This window comes from Bidens hawaiensis, unplaced genomic scaffold, assembly GCF_021521415.1.
Source record: "Bidens hawaiensis isolate Kalapana, Puna unplaced genomic scaffold, B.hawaiensis_p1.1 tig00009385_1, whole genome shotgun sequence".
Classification (NCBI taxonomy): Eukaryota; Viridiplantae; Streptophyta; class Magnoliopsida; order Asterales; family Asteraceae; genus Bidens; species Bidens hawaiensis.
Genome location: NW_027491692.1, coordinates 69,617 through 82,871, shown reverse-complemented (window position 1 = coordinate 82,871; position 13,255 = coordinate 69,617). Strand labels below are relative to the sequence as shown.

Here is a 13,255-nt window from a genome sequence, read left to right as displayed (position 1 = left end):
TCGATTAGCTGGCTCCTTTGTAAAATCCTTCACTGGTTTCAGATGGATTAAGCGGTTAGTATTCGCACATCTGCAAACACAAAAGTTCAAAATGGGCCAGACTAGTAACTGAGTAGGCCGTCTTGGATTACAAATTTACAATTTGCATGTGTAGTGGTTGTGACTGTCCTGGGCCTAAAGATAAGGTATAGGTTCTGTTAGTATTGGGCTTTATTTTTTCAGGCCCAATCTAATCTCAGTGACCAGATCATATTGTGTTTGGGAATTGGGATATATCAAGTTTAGCCACCGGCTTGCAATTGTAAGTTTGTAAGAGCATTCTGAATTCCATAAAATTATGTGTGGAAGATTTGTAAATTATATAGTATGGTTATGAGTAAAGAAGAGAGAAAATATATATGAAAAAATTAAATTTGGGGTTTCACTGTAGATACTGTATCATTTTTTTTTAATATTTTCATAAAATAGTTTAGAGTGAAAGAGAGAGAAAATATGATAATAAAGGTATAAAAATATTATTTAATTAAACAGAAGAGAAAATACAGTGTTTTTTAGTGTAATTATATGATATATGATATGGGATAAGGAACGGGCTGGGAATGCTCTAACAGCCCTTATAAAATATAAACTGTGCTAAGATATTATACGTTTTGGTCATAGCGGGTTCTTCATCCAGAAACTCACAGTTTCGTTTTAGCCAATGAAGTGCACATTGAGCTAAAACGCGTCTTGGTAAAGAGGTTTTCCCCTCTTTCATAAATAGTGTTTTGTTTTCTCTTTAGCCGATATGGCTCAAACCAAACACACCCTAAACAATTAACACCTAACGATCATTAGAGTTAATAAACCTAGGATTTACAAAACCAAAGAAATATTTTGCTTGATTTTCGTTCAAATAAACCGAATTCATCGCCAAAGTAGCCTACATTAGATCTAATAAACAAATAAATTCGCATTCTCAAAGTAACCGAAATCCTCAATCCATATGATTAACAATAAAATAAAAGGATCTAATTACAACAAAATGGCAGGTAACATACTATGCTGTCACCACTTTTAAACAACCTGACCATTAACCCACTCTCCCGCGTCACTAACCAAGAACCCGACCAGCGGAGCCACATCCTCGGGCTCCCCGAGCCTCCCCAATGGACTCTGCTCCACCGCCATCTTCACCATCTCCTCACTCTTCCCTTCGTAAAACATCTCCGTCGCAATCGGCCCGGGAGCCACACAATTCGCCGTGATCCTGGTCCCCTTGAGCTCCTTCGCCAGAATCTTTACCATCGCTTCAACCGCAGCCTTAGACGCCGCATACGCCCCGTACCCCGGCCTCAACGCCACCGCCATCGATGACGTCAGACACACAATCCTCCCGCCGCCGCCTTGCTTCAGCCTATTCGCCGCCTCCTTACAGACTAAATACGCGCCTCTCGTGTTCACCGCAAACGTACGGTCGAACTCTTCAATTGAGGAGTTAGGGATTGAGGAGTGTCGAAACACGAAATGAATCTTACCTGATCTATGACGATGTTTCCACGGATTTTCGAGATGAACGAGCCACGTCTTGATCTTCTTCTTCTTCTGCGGCTGCGCCGACGACCTGCAATGTCGAGACCTGCAATGGTTTCGGGGGTGTGGAGGCGACTGCTAAGATATCCTGAGGATTTCTTGTTCACAGACACAAAAAGTGGTGGTGGCTCTTACTGAGCATGACCCATGATAAGGAGGTGGAGACCTCCTTATATAGAGTCTCATGGCCACCATCATGGTACCCTAATGGGCCTAGCCCAGTTAGGGTTACCTCCACAAAACCCCCTCGACCCAATAACATCGTATTAGTCCATGTAATGAAATAAGCCAAACATAATAGATTTAGGGTCGTAGAACCGGGTTTTAGTACCATACCCCTACAAGCCCCCCCAAGTCCAGTGTTGCTCCTGGGCGCGCAAGCGTCTAGGTGGAGCGCTGGACTTTATAAGGTGTGAGGCGGTTTTTTCCATTTTCTTTGGCCTTGTCTTTATTGTCTGAGTTTTGAGAGGCTTTCTTCATGATGGTGACATGTTGTAATAAAAGCCTGCGCGCGAGGCGACTTGCAAGCTATAATAATAATGAAGCTCGCGCGTGAGGCGACTTACGAGCTATAATAATAATGGAGCTGGCGCGAGAAGCGACTTACGAGTTATAATAATAATGGAGCTAGCGCGAGAAGCGACTTACGAGCTAAAATAATAATAATGCCTGCGCGCGAGAGGCGTCTTACGAGCTTTGAGAATAATAATTGAGCTGGCGCGTGAGGCGACTTACGAGCTGTGAAAGTAATAAAGCTTGCGCGCGAGAGGCGTCTTATGAGCTTTGAAAATAATAATTGAGCTGGCGCGTGAGGCGACTTACGAGCTGTGAAAGTAATAAAATTGGCGCGTGCGGCGACTTACGAGCCTGTAGAATAATGAGAGCATGCGCGCATGGCGACTTACGAGCTGTAATAATAAAGAAGCTGGCGCGCGAGGCGACTTACGAGCTGTAATAATAAAGAAGCTGGCGCGCGAGGCGACTTACGAGCTTGTAGAATAATGAAGCTGGCGCGCAAGGCGACTTACGAGCTTGTAGAATAATGAAGCTGGCGCGCAAGGCGACTTACGAGCTTGTAGAATAATGAAGCTGGCGCGCAAGGCGACTTACGAGCTTGTAGAATAATGAAGCTGGCGCGCAAGGCGACTTACGAGCTTGTAGAATAATGAAGCTGGCGCGCAAGGCGACTTACGAGCTTGTAGAATAATGAAGCTGGCGCGCAAGGCGACTTACGAGCTTGTAGAATAATGAAGCTAGCGCGCAAGGCGACTTACGAGCTATAATAATAGAGCCTGCGCGAGTGGCGACTTACGAGCTAAGAATAATAAAGCCTGCGCGCGAGAGGCGTCTTACGAGCTGAGAATAATAAAAGCCTGCGCGCGAGGGGCGTCTTACAAGCTGTAGCATAATAAAGCCTGCGCATGAGGCGTCTTACGAGCTAAGAATAATAAAAGCCTGCGCGCGAGAGGCGTCTTACGAGCTTTGAGAATAATAAAAGCCTGCGCGCGAGGGGCGTCTTACAAGCTGTAGCATAATAAAGCCTGCGCATGAGGCGTCTTACGAGCTAAGAATAATAAAAGCCTGCGCGCGAGAGGCGTCTTACGAGCTTTGAGAATAATAAAAGCCTGCGCGCGAGGGGCGTCTTACAAGCTGTAGCATAATAAAGCCTGCGCATGAGGCGTCTTACGAGCTAAGAATAATAAAAGCCTGCGCGCGAGAGGCGTCTTACGAGCTTTGAGAATAATAAAAGCCTGCGCGCGAGGGGCGTCTTACAAGCTGTAGCATAATAAAGCCTGCGCATGAGGCGTCTTACGAGCTAAGAATAATAAAAGCCTGCGCGCGAGAGGCGTCTTACGAGCTTTGAGAATAATAATGCCTGCGCGCGAGGCGTCTTATGAGCTGTGAATAATAAAGGCCTGCGCGTGAGGCGACTTACGGGCTGTAAGAATAATAACAGCTTGCGCGCGAGGCGTCTTATGAGCTGTGAATAATAAAGGCCTGCGCGTGAGGCGACTTACGGGCCGTAAGAATAATAACAGCTTGCGCGCGAGGCGTCTTATGAGCTGTGAATAATAAAGGCCTGCGCGTGAGGCGACTTACGGGCTGTAAGAATAATAACAGCTTGCGCGCGAGGCGTCTTATGAGCTGTGAATAATAAAGGCCTGCGCGTGAGGCGACTTACGGGCCGTAAGAATAATAACAGCTTGCGCGCGAGGCGTCTTATGAGCTGTGAATAATAAAGGCCTGCGCGTGAGGCGACTTACGGGCCGTAAGAATAATAACAGCTTGCGCGCGAGGCGTCTTATGAGCTGTGAATAATAAAGGCCTGCGCGTGAGGCGACTTACGGGCTGCTTTATGTTACGCGCCACGTGCAGATGTTGCATGCACGTGCGCGTAGACTTTGGTTTTGTGTTATGCGCCACGCGCAGATGTTGCGTGCGCGTTCGTGTAGACTGTGACATGTGCGAGCATGTGATGCGTAAGCATGTGTAATATGCATGAGCATATGTGATGCGTGAACATATGGTATGAGGATTCCCAACCCCTAAGTTTGGCGTGTAGCCATATGGGATCTTAGGAGGATTCCCAGCCTTGCAGTTTGGCGCGTAGCCATATGGGATATTAGGGGGATTCCCAACCTTGAAGTTTGGCGCGTAGCCATACGGGATATTAGGAGGATTCCCAACCTTGAAGTTTGGCGCGTAGCCATACGGGATATTAGGAGGATTCCCAACCTTGAAGTTTGGCGCGTAGCCATATGGGATATTAGGAGGATTCCCAACCTTGGCGCGTAGCCATATGGGATATTAGGAGGATTCCCAACCTTGAAGTTTGGCGCGTAGCCATATGGGATATTAGGAGGATTCCCAACCTTGAAGTTTTGGCGCATAGCCTGATTCGCGCATGCACGGCGATAGAGTGGTGACTCGCAAGTGCATGTGCATGGCGGAGGTCTCTTGCGCAAAACCCAGATGGTGGTTCCCGCGGCGGCACATGCACGGCTGCGGAGTGAGAACCCCCGGGCGTGCGTACATGGCGGCGGAAGTCTAGTAACTTCTGGATCTGCAATTTAAGAGTCAGATCTGCAACTTTAGACCTAAAATCCAGGTCTGTAATCTAGACCTAGATCTGTAAATCAGATCTGAAGATTCGGAGCAGATTTAAAACCATCACAGATTCGGAGATCCTGAATCACAGATTCACAGATTCGGAGATCTGATCATTCGAATCACGGATTTTTCTTCTTGCCCAGATCTGGAAGCCTCTTTTTAGATCTATGGATCTTTTTGAGCTTTAAATAGAACAAGCTTTGAAGCCTTTTTCTGTAAACTTCCAGATCTGCGTTTTTCTTGGGAGAGATCTGACAGCCGAGATGAAGATCGAAGGGCAGTTCGTTGCCGTCCCACGGATGGCGCCAATGTCGAAACACGAAATGAATCTTACCTGATCTATGACGATGTTTCCACGGATTTTCGAGATGAACGAGCCACGTCTTGATCTCCTTCTTCTTCTGCGGCTGCGCCGGCGACCTGCAATGTCGAGACCTGCAATGGTTTCGGGGGTGTGGAGGCGACTGCTAAGATATCCTGAGGATTTCTTGTTCACAGACACAAAAAGTGGTGGTGGCTCTTACTGAGCATGACCCATGATAAGGAGGTGGAGACCTCCTTATATAGAGTCTCATGGCCACCATCATGGTACCCTAATGGGCCTAGCCCAGTTAGGGTTACCTCCACAAAACCCCCCCGGCTCAATAACATCGTATTAGTCCATGTAATGAAATAAGCCAAACATAATAGATTTAGGGTCGTAGAACCGGGTTTTAGTACCATACCCCTACAAGGAGTATGAGGAGTCTAGTATTCCGGCGGCGTTGACGACGATGTGTAAGGGAAAATTGAAGGCGGATTCGGCTGCGTCAAATAGGGCTTTGACTTGAGTTAGGTCAGAGACGTCGGCTTTGACGGAAACTGCGCGTGGAGAGTGTGATTGGGATGGGAATTTGGAGTTGATTTCGGAGACGAGGAGATCGGATTGAGTGGAACTGGAATTGTAATTGACGACGAGCTTGGCGCCGAGGGAGGCGAGGTGGAGGGCGATGGCTTTGCCGATGCCGCGAGAGCCGCCGGTGACGATTGCAACGCCGGTCATGGAGTTGAGATTGGGTGGTGTTGGTTTCGGCGGCCATAGGTATGTTTATGTTTAATGGTTTGAGTGAGTGATTTAGTGGTAGTGTCGTGGTGGTGTAAGTAGAAGCGAAGAATGTGGACCGCTGAGTTCATCAGCGGGAATAATTCTCGTCACTGCTTAAGTCACTGCTAAGCAGAAAAAACAGATAACCTATAGTCAAAATGGAAACATTTCATAAAAAATGACTAACCTTTGGTTGGTTAATTATAAAATTTGGTTGAAATATGAAGCTTTAAACTTTAATTATTAAAGTTTTAAGTTTTCTACTTTTCTTTAATATTTTAATAATTTGATGTTAGTGATGGATATAGGGCTGCAAACGAGCCGAGCTCGAGCTTGGCTAGTTTAGCTTACACAGAGCTCGAGCTCGGCTCGATTCGAGCTCAATTTTTAAAGCTCGAGCTCGGCTCGTGAGCAGATTTTCAAGCTCGAGCTCGACTCGGGCTCGGCTCATTTACTATATATCAACTATTTTTTATATAATTATAATTATTTTTATATAATTTTTTTCTATTATAACTTTATGTATAAAATAATATATATTATTTAGTTATTTCTATTTATTTTTTCATAACATTATATGTATTAATTAATAATTATTAAATATATAATTTTAAAAAATTATAAAAATGACAGGCTCGTTTAGGCTCGCAAGCCGGCTCGAGCTTGATAAGTGAAGCTCGGGCTCGGGCTCATTTATTAAACGAGCTTATTTTTAGGCTCGGGCTTGGGCTCGATTAAGCTCAGCTCGATCGAGCTTTTTAACGAGCCGATCTCGAGTAACTCGTGAGTAGCTCGGCTCATTTGCACCCATAGTGATAGAACCGGAAATTTATAGTGGTCACTAGTAAGCGGTTAGAGCATCAACAATAAGGAAACATAAAATCACCTTAAAACATGTTTTGTTATCTCATATCATAAGAACATAATTCTCTAAAAACATCTAAAACTCATCTAATAAGAAATCATAAAAACATCTAAAAACATTACCACATCATCATTCAAAAACAAATATTATATTTAAACACCAAAACCTCCCAATCTGGCCCCACCACCTCCAAAAAGCCAAGTTCATTTGTTCTTGTAGAAAAATATCTCTAAAAATCATCTAAAATTGCAGATGGTCTAAACATCACACTAAAAAATTATTGAGGTGGACAAACACTCAAAAAAACATCATCTAAAAATCTATTGATCTATTATTGTAGATGGTCTCACAAAAGTATCTGCACAACTCAAATATTTCTTAATAAAACTTATATTTGATATATAAAAATTCTAACAAATTCTGGTCGGATGGTAAACCTATTTTCTCCCCTGATTGATGTCTACCTCTCTGACAAGGAGATGCCCCATTGTCTAGTGCCTTCAAATGAACCTCGAAGCAATCTTCTTAGCTTAGAATTATGAGCAGGAGCATGAGAATTTTTTCACTAATAGCATATGTAGGTGTTAAAAGATTATAAGTTATAATAATAATAATTGATTTTAATGTTTTTCTTTAGTTAAAATGTCATACTAACATAATAAGAAAAAACTAAAAATAACTACTACAAATGAAAAAAAAAATAATCAACTGCACAGCCTGGTCTAATATGGTTTACACTAATGTTACAAACACCCATCTTATTCTTTCATGGAAATTTAAAACTAGATCCTCCTGCATTTGCATTGGCCGGGCCGGCGCTGGGGTTTATAGCAACCCATAATAATGAGAGCGTGATCGCGATGAGCCCGGACCAAACATACACAATCATGGGCGTCTTCCCTCTCCTCCCCATCAACCCTTTGAAAAACGGGTACAAATGAACCAACACCCAAAAACTGAAAAACGCACCGCCCACAAACTTCCCCCATTGTGGTGTTATGCTGTAGATCGTCCTCGAGAATGCTACCACCATCGCGATAACGTTAATCATCGCGATAACAATTGGGGGAATCATGAGCGACGTCCATTTTACCAGATATAACTCCGCGTAGATGTCATCGGCGTCTTCAACTGCTTTTGCGGTTAAAGTGAACGAGATCTCGATTCCTGCCATTACCTGTTACAAGATCAAATCAGTACATGATGTATTATCATTTTTCAAAACTGCACAATCTACCCAAACCAAAATAACCATTTTTAAAACAAACTCGTCACCAAAATCAAAGCCACTGTTTATTTTAACTAAGCAAAACAACCATTTTTTCGAAAACAACACGTTGTGACCCGAACCAAGATAACTATTTTTTTGAAACAACCCCTCTTGACTCAAACCCGTCCTGACCCAAACACGTTCTGACCCAACCTGACCCCTTACCCCGCCAAACACAACTGTTTACCCAGGAGGAATGATAACATTACCTTCAAAAGCCCTTGAATGACGGCTGCTAAATGTGAACTCGTACCGGAAATCAGCCAAAACTGCTCGTTCCGCCACCAATCTTCTAACGAAACTTGCGACCACCGGACTTCCAACATCGCAAGTCCAATGAGACATAACGTCATCAACAACAAGTAGATCAAGAAAGTTGCATTGACATTTTTAACTATAAAATGACCAGATAATAACGAGAGCGCCGGGAGGAAACAATACACAATGAGAAACAGAGATGTGAACGGGTAAACGCCAACGTTAATGTACGCTAAACGCTGCAGCCATTTAAGCCGTCTTGACGCTAGAAATGCATTGTTTCTCGAGAAAAAAATCTCAACGGACCCGGTGGCCCATCTGAGCACTTGATGGAGTCTGTCTGTTAGATTTATCGGGGCCGAGCCACGAAAAGCGTCTCGTTTTGTCAGGCAATATATAGACCGCCACCCACGGTTGTGCATTCGATACCCGGTCACCACATCTTCGGTCACAGATCCGTAAATCCAACCCACTCGATCGCCCCATTCGGTTTTGTCCTCGTACCTGTTGTTTAAAACAACACGGGTTTATTTTATGAATAACGAGAGTATCTTTATTATTTTATTTAATTACCAACAAGAAATTACAGAAACTGCTTCGGCTACGGTAGTGGCATCTAGAGGTTCACGCGAGTTTCGGAGGGCGCCTGGAGGTCGCCCGTACTTTACCGCTGGGTGGTCGGCGATAGGGCGGCCTTGAAACTCGGCTACGGGTATTGAATTCGCCAAAAGTGTTGAGTTCCCGAATCGTCTCGGGAGTTCATTGACATCGAGGTCCGGGTCAAAATCGGATGCTTTTAATGCTTGTGTCTCGGCGGGCGGGTTTGAACCCGCACCGTCCTTTTTCTTAGGTGTTGTAAAGTCAACCTTCGGGGGATCGAAACCGTATAATGCAAAACGTCTAAACATACATCCGGTCCCCACGTAGAACGGGCCTTGTAGGCCGTCTAGTGCACGCATGTTTCCGTCAAAGAAGACGGTGTTGTGATTGGCGTAACGGTCTGAAGGGTCGATTCCTTCAAACCGTTGCGGGAATTGAATGTAGCAAATGTCTTCACCGCCACAGTCCATCATGTAGCAAATCCCTTCTTGAACCGCCATGCGGTTGTTTATATAATGATCACAATCTAAGTTCAAGATAAACGGTCCGTTAGATAGAACCGCAGATGAACGCACAAGTGCGTTCATCGCCCCGGCTTTCTTGTTGTGGTCATAGCCGGATCGTTTCTCTCGTGACATATATACAAGCATTGGTAATCTTATATCAATGTCTGAGTAGCCACAAAGGCCTTCTTCCCCTGACCCGTATAATGGGTCAGGGGAAGGGCACTTCAACATTACTTGTATGATACCAGCGTGATCGCCCTTGGCATGATCACGGCTTGGGTTAGCCCATGTACCGGGCCAGTGAGTACCATCGGCCATCCATGTGGCCCGTTTGATCTTTATTGGCTCGGTCGGGTCAACCCCACGCTCCCGAATGTTCTTTAATATCTTCATCTCCTCCCTCGCGTTAAACGCATCCGACCTTCTCCTTATCGAATCCGGCAAATTATTAATTTTCACTTTGAACTCGTCATACTCTCGTTTAACCCGCCTCCGGTCTTTAACGAAATCCGCTCGTTTCTTGTTTTTAGTCGGATCACCTTTCAGCGAGAAATAAGTATCGGGATTTCTCGGCTCGATGTCGTGTTTTCGACAAAACGGGACCCACAAATCGGCAAAGCTACATGCCTCGGCCAATGCCTCGAAATTCAAAAGCGACCCACCATCATCCGATATGTAACACGCGAGCTTCTCAACCGGGTACTCAACCGCTAGAATCGAGAGAATGGTGTTGGCGGTGACCAACGGTGGCTCTTTCTCAGGATCTGCGGTCGATACAAAGAAATCAACACCCGGGAGGTCAGACCGACCCTTTGGGTTTTTAACCTCATCGCGTGCTTCAAACTTGTCATGAAGAAGTTGTAGATCAGCCGACCGATTCACGGGACAAAGCTTCGGGACTTGATCAAGAATCCACGAAAACGCGAACCAAATCTCGCATATAACCGACATGAACCACAACCACATTGCATCATCATTCGGGTTAGTAACCCTCCATGTCAAAAAGAAAATCAAAACTACAAAGCGAACAACTATCAATAACCTATAAGGACTAATAATACTCGCGGGCATTGGTAGCCTCCGAGTAAGCGGTCGCCACGGCTTATCTTCCGGATCCTCAAACCCGCCACCACCCCCTTTCCCACCATCCGTCGGCCAATACGCGTTCCCAACGCCGTAAGTCCCCGAAGTCTCGTTAAACAACCATTTGTTATGATCAAACTCCCCGTTTTGGTTTCGTTTAACCAACGAAGAACGCTTACCATCCGGTCCCGTTACAGATAACACTCCGGCTGGTGCGTCATCATCAAGTTCGGTTTTATACGCTTCTTTACACCCCGGGCACAACCCGGTATCCTTTTGTGCATCTAAAAAGCAATCTCGACAAATTTTAAACCGGCATTCGCATGGAATAATATCGACACCTCGTTCGTCCTTAACCACCTTGCCATCACAAGCCGGCATTGCACATGAAGACCCTTTTGTTCCAGCCATTTGCGGGTGGGTCACCTTGGAGTCGATAACTTTGTCCATTAAATGTGCGCGTGTCACGCTATTGAAACCTCCGGTAAAAAGCGAATTCGAAACGTATTGCTCTTCGGCTTTTGTAGCCACTGATGCTTCCGGGAGTTCATTAGGGATATGAACGGTGTAATTTGTGTAATCCCCAGTTGAGTCGTTGGACGTGTCGACGTCATCTTTTGATAAGTTGACGTAACGGCCGCTTGAAGTTCGCCTAGCGAACTTTAATGATGGGCCGCCGCCCACGGTGGCCTTGGACGGTTTTTTAGATGGTTGGGAACTTGCCATTCCCTTGTTATTATCATCTGGTTTTACTAGGTTTCACGTGTTTTTTGTTGTCAGATTTTGAAACCTGTTTGTTTGTTTTCCAATTGTTGTTTGATAGTTGTGAGTTGAATGAGAATGGTTGGAGTTCCTAGAGGCGAGATAATTGGCGAAACAATTGGTTATTGTTGCTTTCTATTAATAGAAACTTTCATGACAAAAGTTTTAACCTTAACTTTTTAGATGGGTCGCTATGGGCGGGTTTGGGGGCAGGGTTGGGGAGCCTTCGGGCCTGAACACCGCCGAGGGGCGCTTAGAAGGAGGCGTCTATGGGAGGGGGCTCACGAAGACCGGCGCTCCGGGGGGGTCTCACTTTATCACACACACATACATATATATATGTGTGTATATATAATGGGACAGTAAAGGAGCTTTAAACCACAGCTAGACGTTATGGAGAAGGGCTTCGAAGCCCCGTTTTCTACGTGATGATGACGTGAAAGCCCTTCTGTAGTGAACAACCTTAGGAGGTGAAATTAAAGGTTGAAAATATTTAACCACCAAGTTATTGTTTATGACCAAGGGTGAATGTTGTAAAATACACACACTTAATTGTGGCTATCAAAACACTAAGTGCTACTCAGTGACAGTCCAAGGTTTTTAGAGGCCTCAAGCTAACTATCAAATTGAGGGCTTTTTTTTAATATAAATCCTCCTTCTTTATCCGGACTTGGGACCGGCAATAATAAGCCAAAAAGTTTATAGTTGGTGAAATTAATTTTTTTTTTATTTGTATCGTGTTAGTTAAAAATGATGTTTATATGAAATTTATTTTTCTAGCTTTATTAGATGCAAATTGTTTAATGAAATAATTATAATCAATTTCTTCTAAAAAGGTTTTCTCAATCGACAAAAGAGCTAAACCGTTTAACCTTTGTTGTGACATTGTAGATCTTAAATAATTTTTGTCAACTTTAATTTGGAAAAACTACGTTCTGCGGAAGCAACAGTTACAGGAATAGTTAACACAATTCTATAGGCAATATAAGCATTCGAAAAAGAATCAAAGTTTTTAATATAATTTAATATATAAATAAGTGTGTCGGATTCTAAATTTATAATATCCCTTTAACATTTTTAGTTCTCATATCGATAATATGCGCATTACTTATTTCATGTTCCTTTAATTTGGCACTAAGATTTCTCCAATCGTTACTACCTTCAAATACTAATTTACTTGTACATTGATTCACATTGAATAACTTACAACAAAAACAAAATGCTATAACTAGTTCTATAGAATAAACCAACCATTTTCTTTCTATTTTTTCTCCATTCGGTAACTTTCGCATATAAAGAAAAGTATTAAAGCTTCTTGAATATTCATCTTTTGGAAATTTGTAACCATAAATTTTAACCGGGCCATTTTTTACAAGTAGATCCCTTAAATTACTATTGATATTATTCCATTGACTTGGGTCAACAATACTTGGAGGTTCATTAGCTTGATTCTCATTTGAAAGTTGATCATCATTTATAGGTTCATTGTCACTTGTTAGCTCATCAATTGTAGGTTGCTTGTCATTTGTATGTTAATTATTTGTAGGTTGTTCGTCATTTGTAAATTTACTATTTATAAGATGGTCGTCATTTATAGGGTCATTGTTTGTAGTTTTTGTGGATGTGAAAAAATTAGAAATATCTTCTTTTTTTAATTCAATTAAAGCCTCCATTTCAAGTCTTTTTTGCATAACCAGATTCATAATTTCGGTGTCAATGTGACATTGAAACAAGTAGCAAATAACAATAGGCAAGAATTATATTAGGGCACATTCTAAATTTCCAAACCCTAATATAGTTGGGTGAGAATTCAATTAGGATGGATTCTAAATTTCTAATACAATTAGGCAATAATTCAAATAGGCAGATTATAAATTGTCAAATTATTGTAAAGCTAATAACATAAAGTGATAAAATAAACTAACTTAAATTGGCATATTATAATAGCAATATAACAAATACACTTGAAGTCTTGAAGAATAAATTGAAATCAACACAAACTAAATAAATCCCATGCTTCAGTTCCACTTTCCATTCCATAAATCTTGTGAAATCGTTTGCTTGGAAGATACCAATATAGTCGCATCAATTTCTCCAATCTTCCATCGACGGCCAAAGAAAATCCCTAATATATTTATTATATT

General features: G+C 43.0%; 1 protein-coding gene and 1 pseudogene across 2 annotated transcripts; both read right to left on the bottom strand.

The window, feature by feature from the left end:
* Positions 1–1,056: 1,056 nt before the first annotated feature.
* LOC143532197 (NADPH-dependent aldehyde reductase-like protein, chloroplastic) lies at positions 1,057–5,762 on the bottom strand (annotated as a pseudogene).
* Positions 5,763–7,398: 1,636 nt separating this feature from the next.
* On the bottom strand, positions 7,399–11,075 carry LOC143532194 (cellulose synthase-like protein D4). Of its 2 annotated transcripts, XM_077027310.1 has the most exons (4): positions 10,583–10,899; positions 8,734–10,420; positions 8,112–8,664; positions 7,399–7,809 (listed from the first exon to the last, which is right to left on the bottom strand). In XM_077027310.1, exons 1-4 carry the CDS (start codon positions 10,797–10,799, stop codon positions 7,399–7,401), a joined length of 2,868 nt encoding a protein of 955 aa, XP_076883425.1. In that variant the 5' UTR covers positions 10,800–10,899. The 2 variants fall into 2 exon arrangements, with proteins under 2 accessions (XP_076883425.1, XP_076883424.1); XM_077027309.1 differs by having other exon boundaries at positions 8,734–11,075.
* Between the last annotated feature and the right edge of the window lie 2,180 nt (positions 11,076–13,255).

Coding starts and splice junctions, on each gene's coding strand:
- LOC143532194 (XM_077027309.1), bottom strand. CDS start 11,075: ATGGCAAGTTCCCAACCATCTAAAAAACCGTCCAAGGCCACCGTGGGC. Junction 8,665..8,733: donor GTTTCTGTAATTTCTTGTTG/GTAATTAAATAA, acceptor TTTAAACAACAG/GTACGAGGACAAAACCGAAT. Junction 7,810..8,111: donor TCATTCAAGGGCTTTTGAAG/GTAATGTTATCA, acceptor ATCTTGTAACAG/GTAATGGCAGGAATCGAGAT.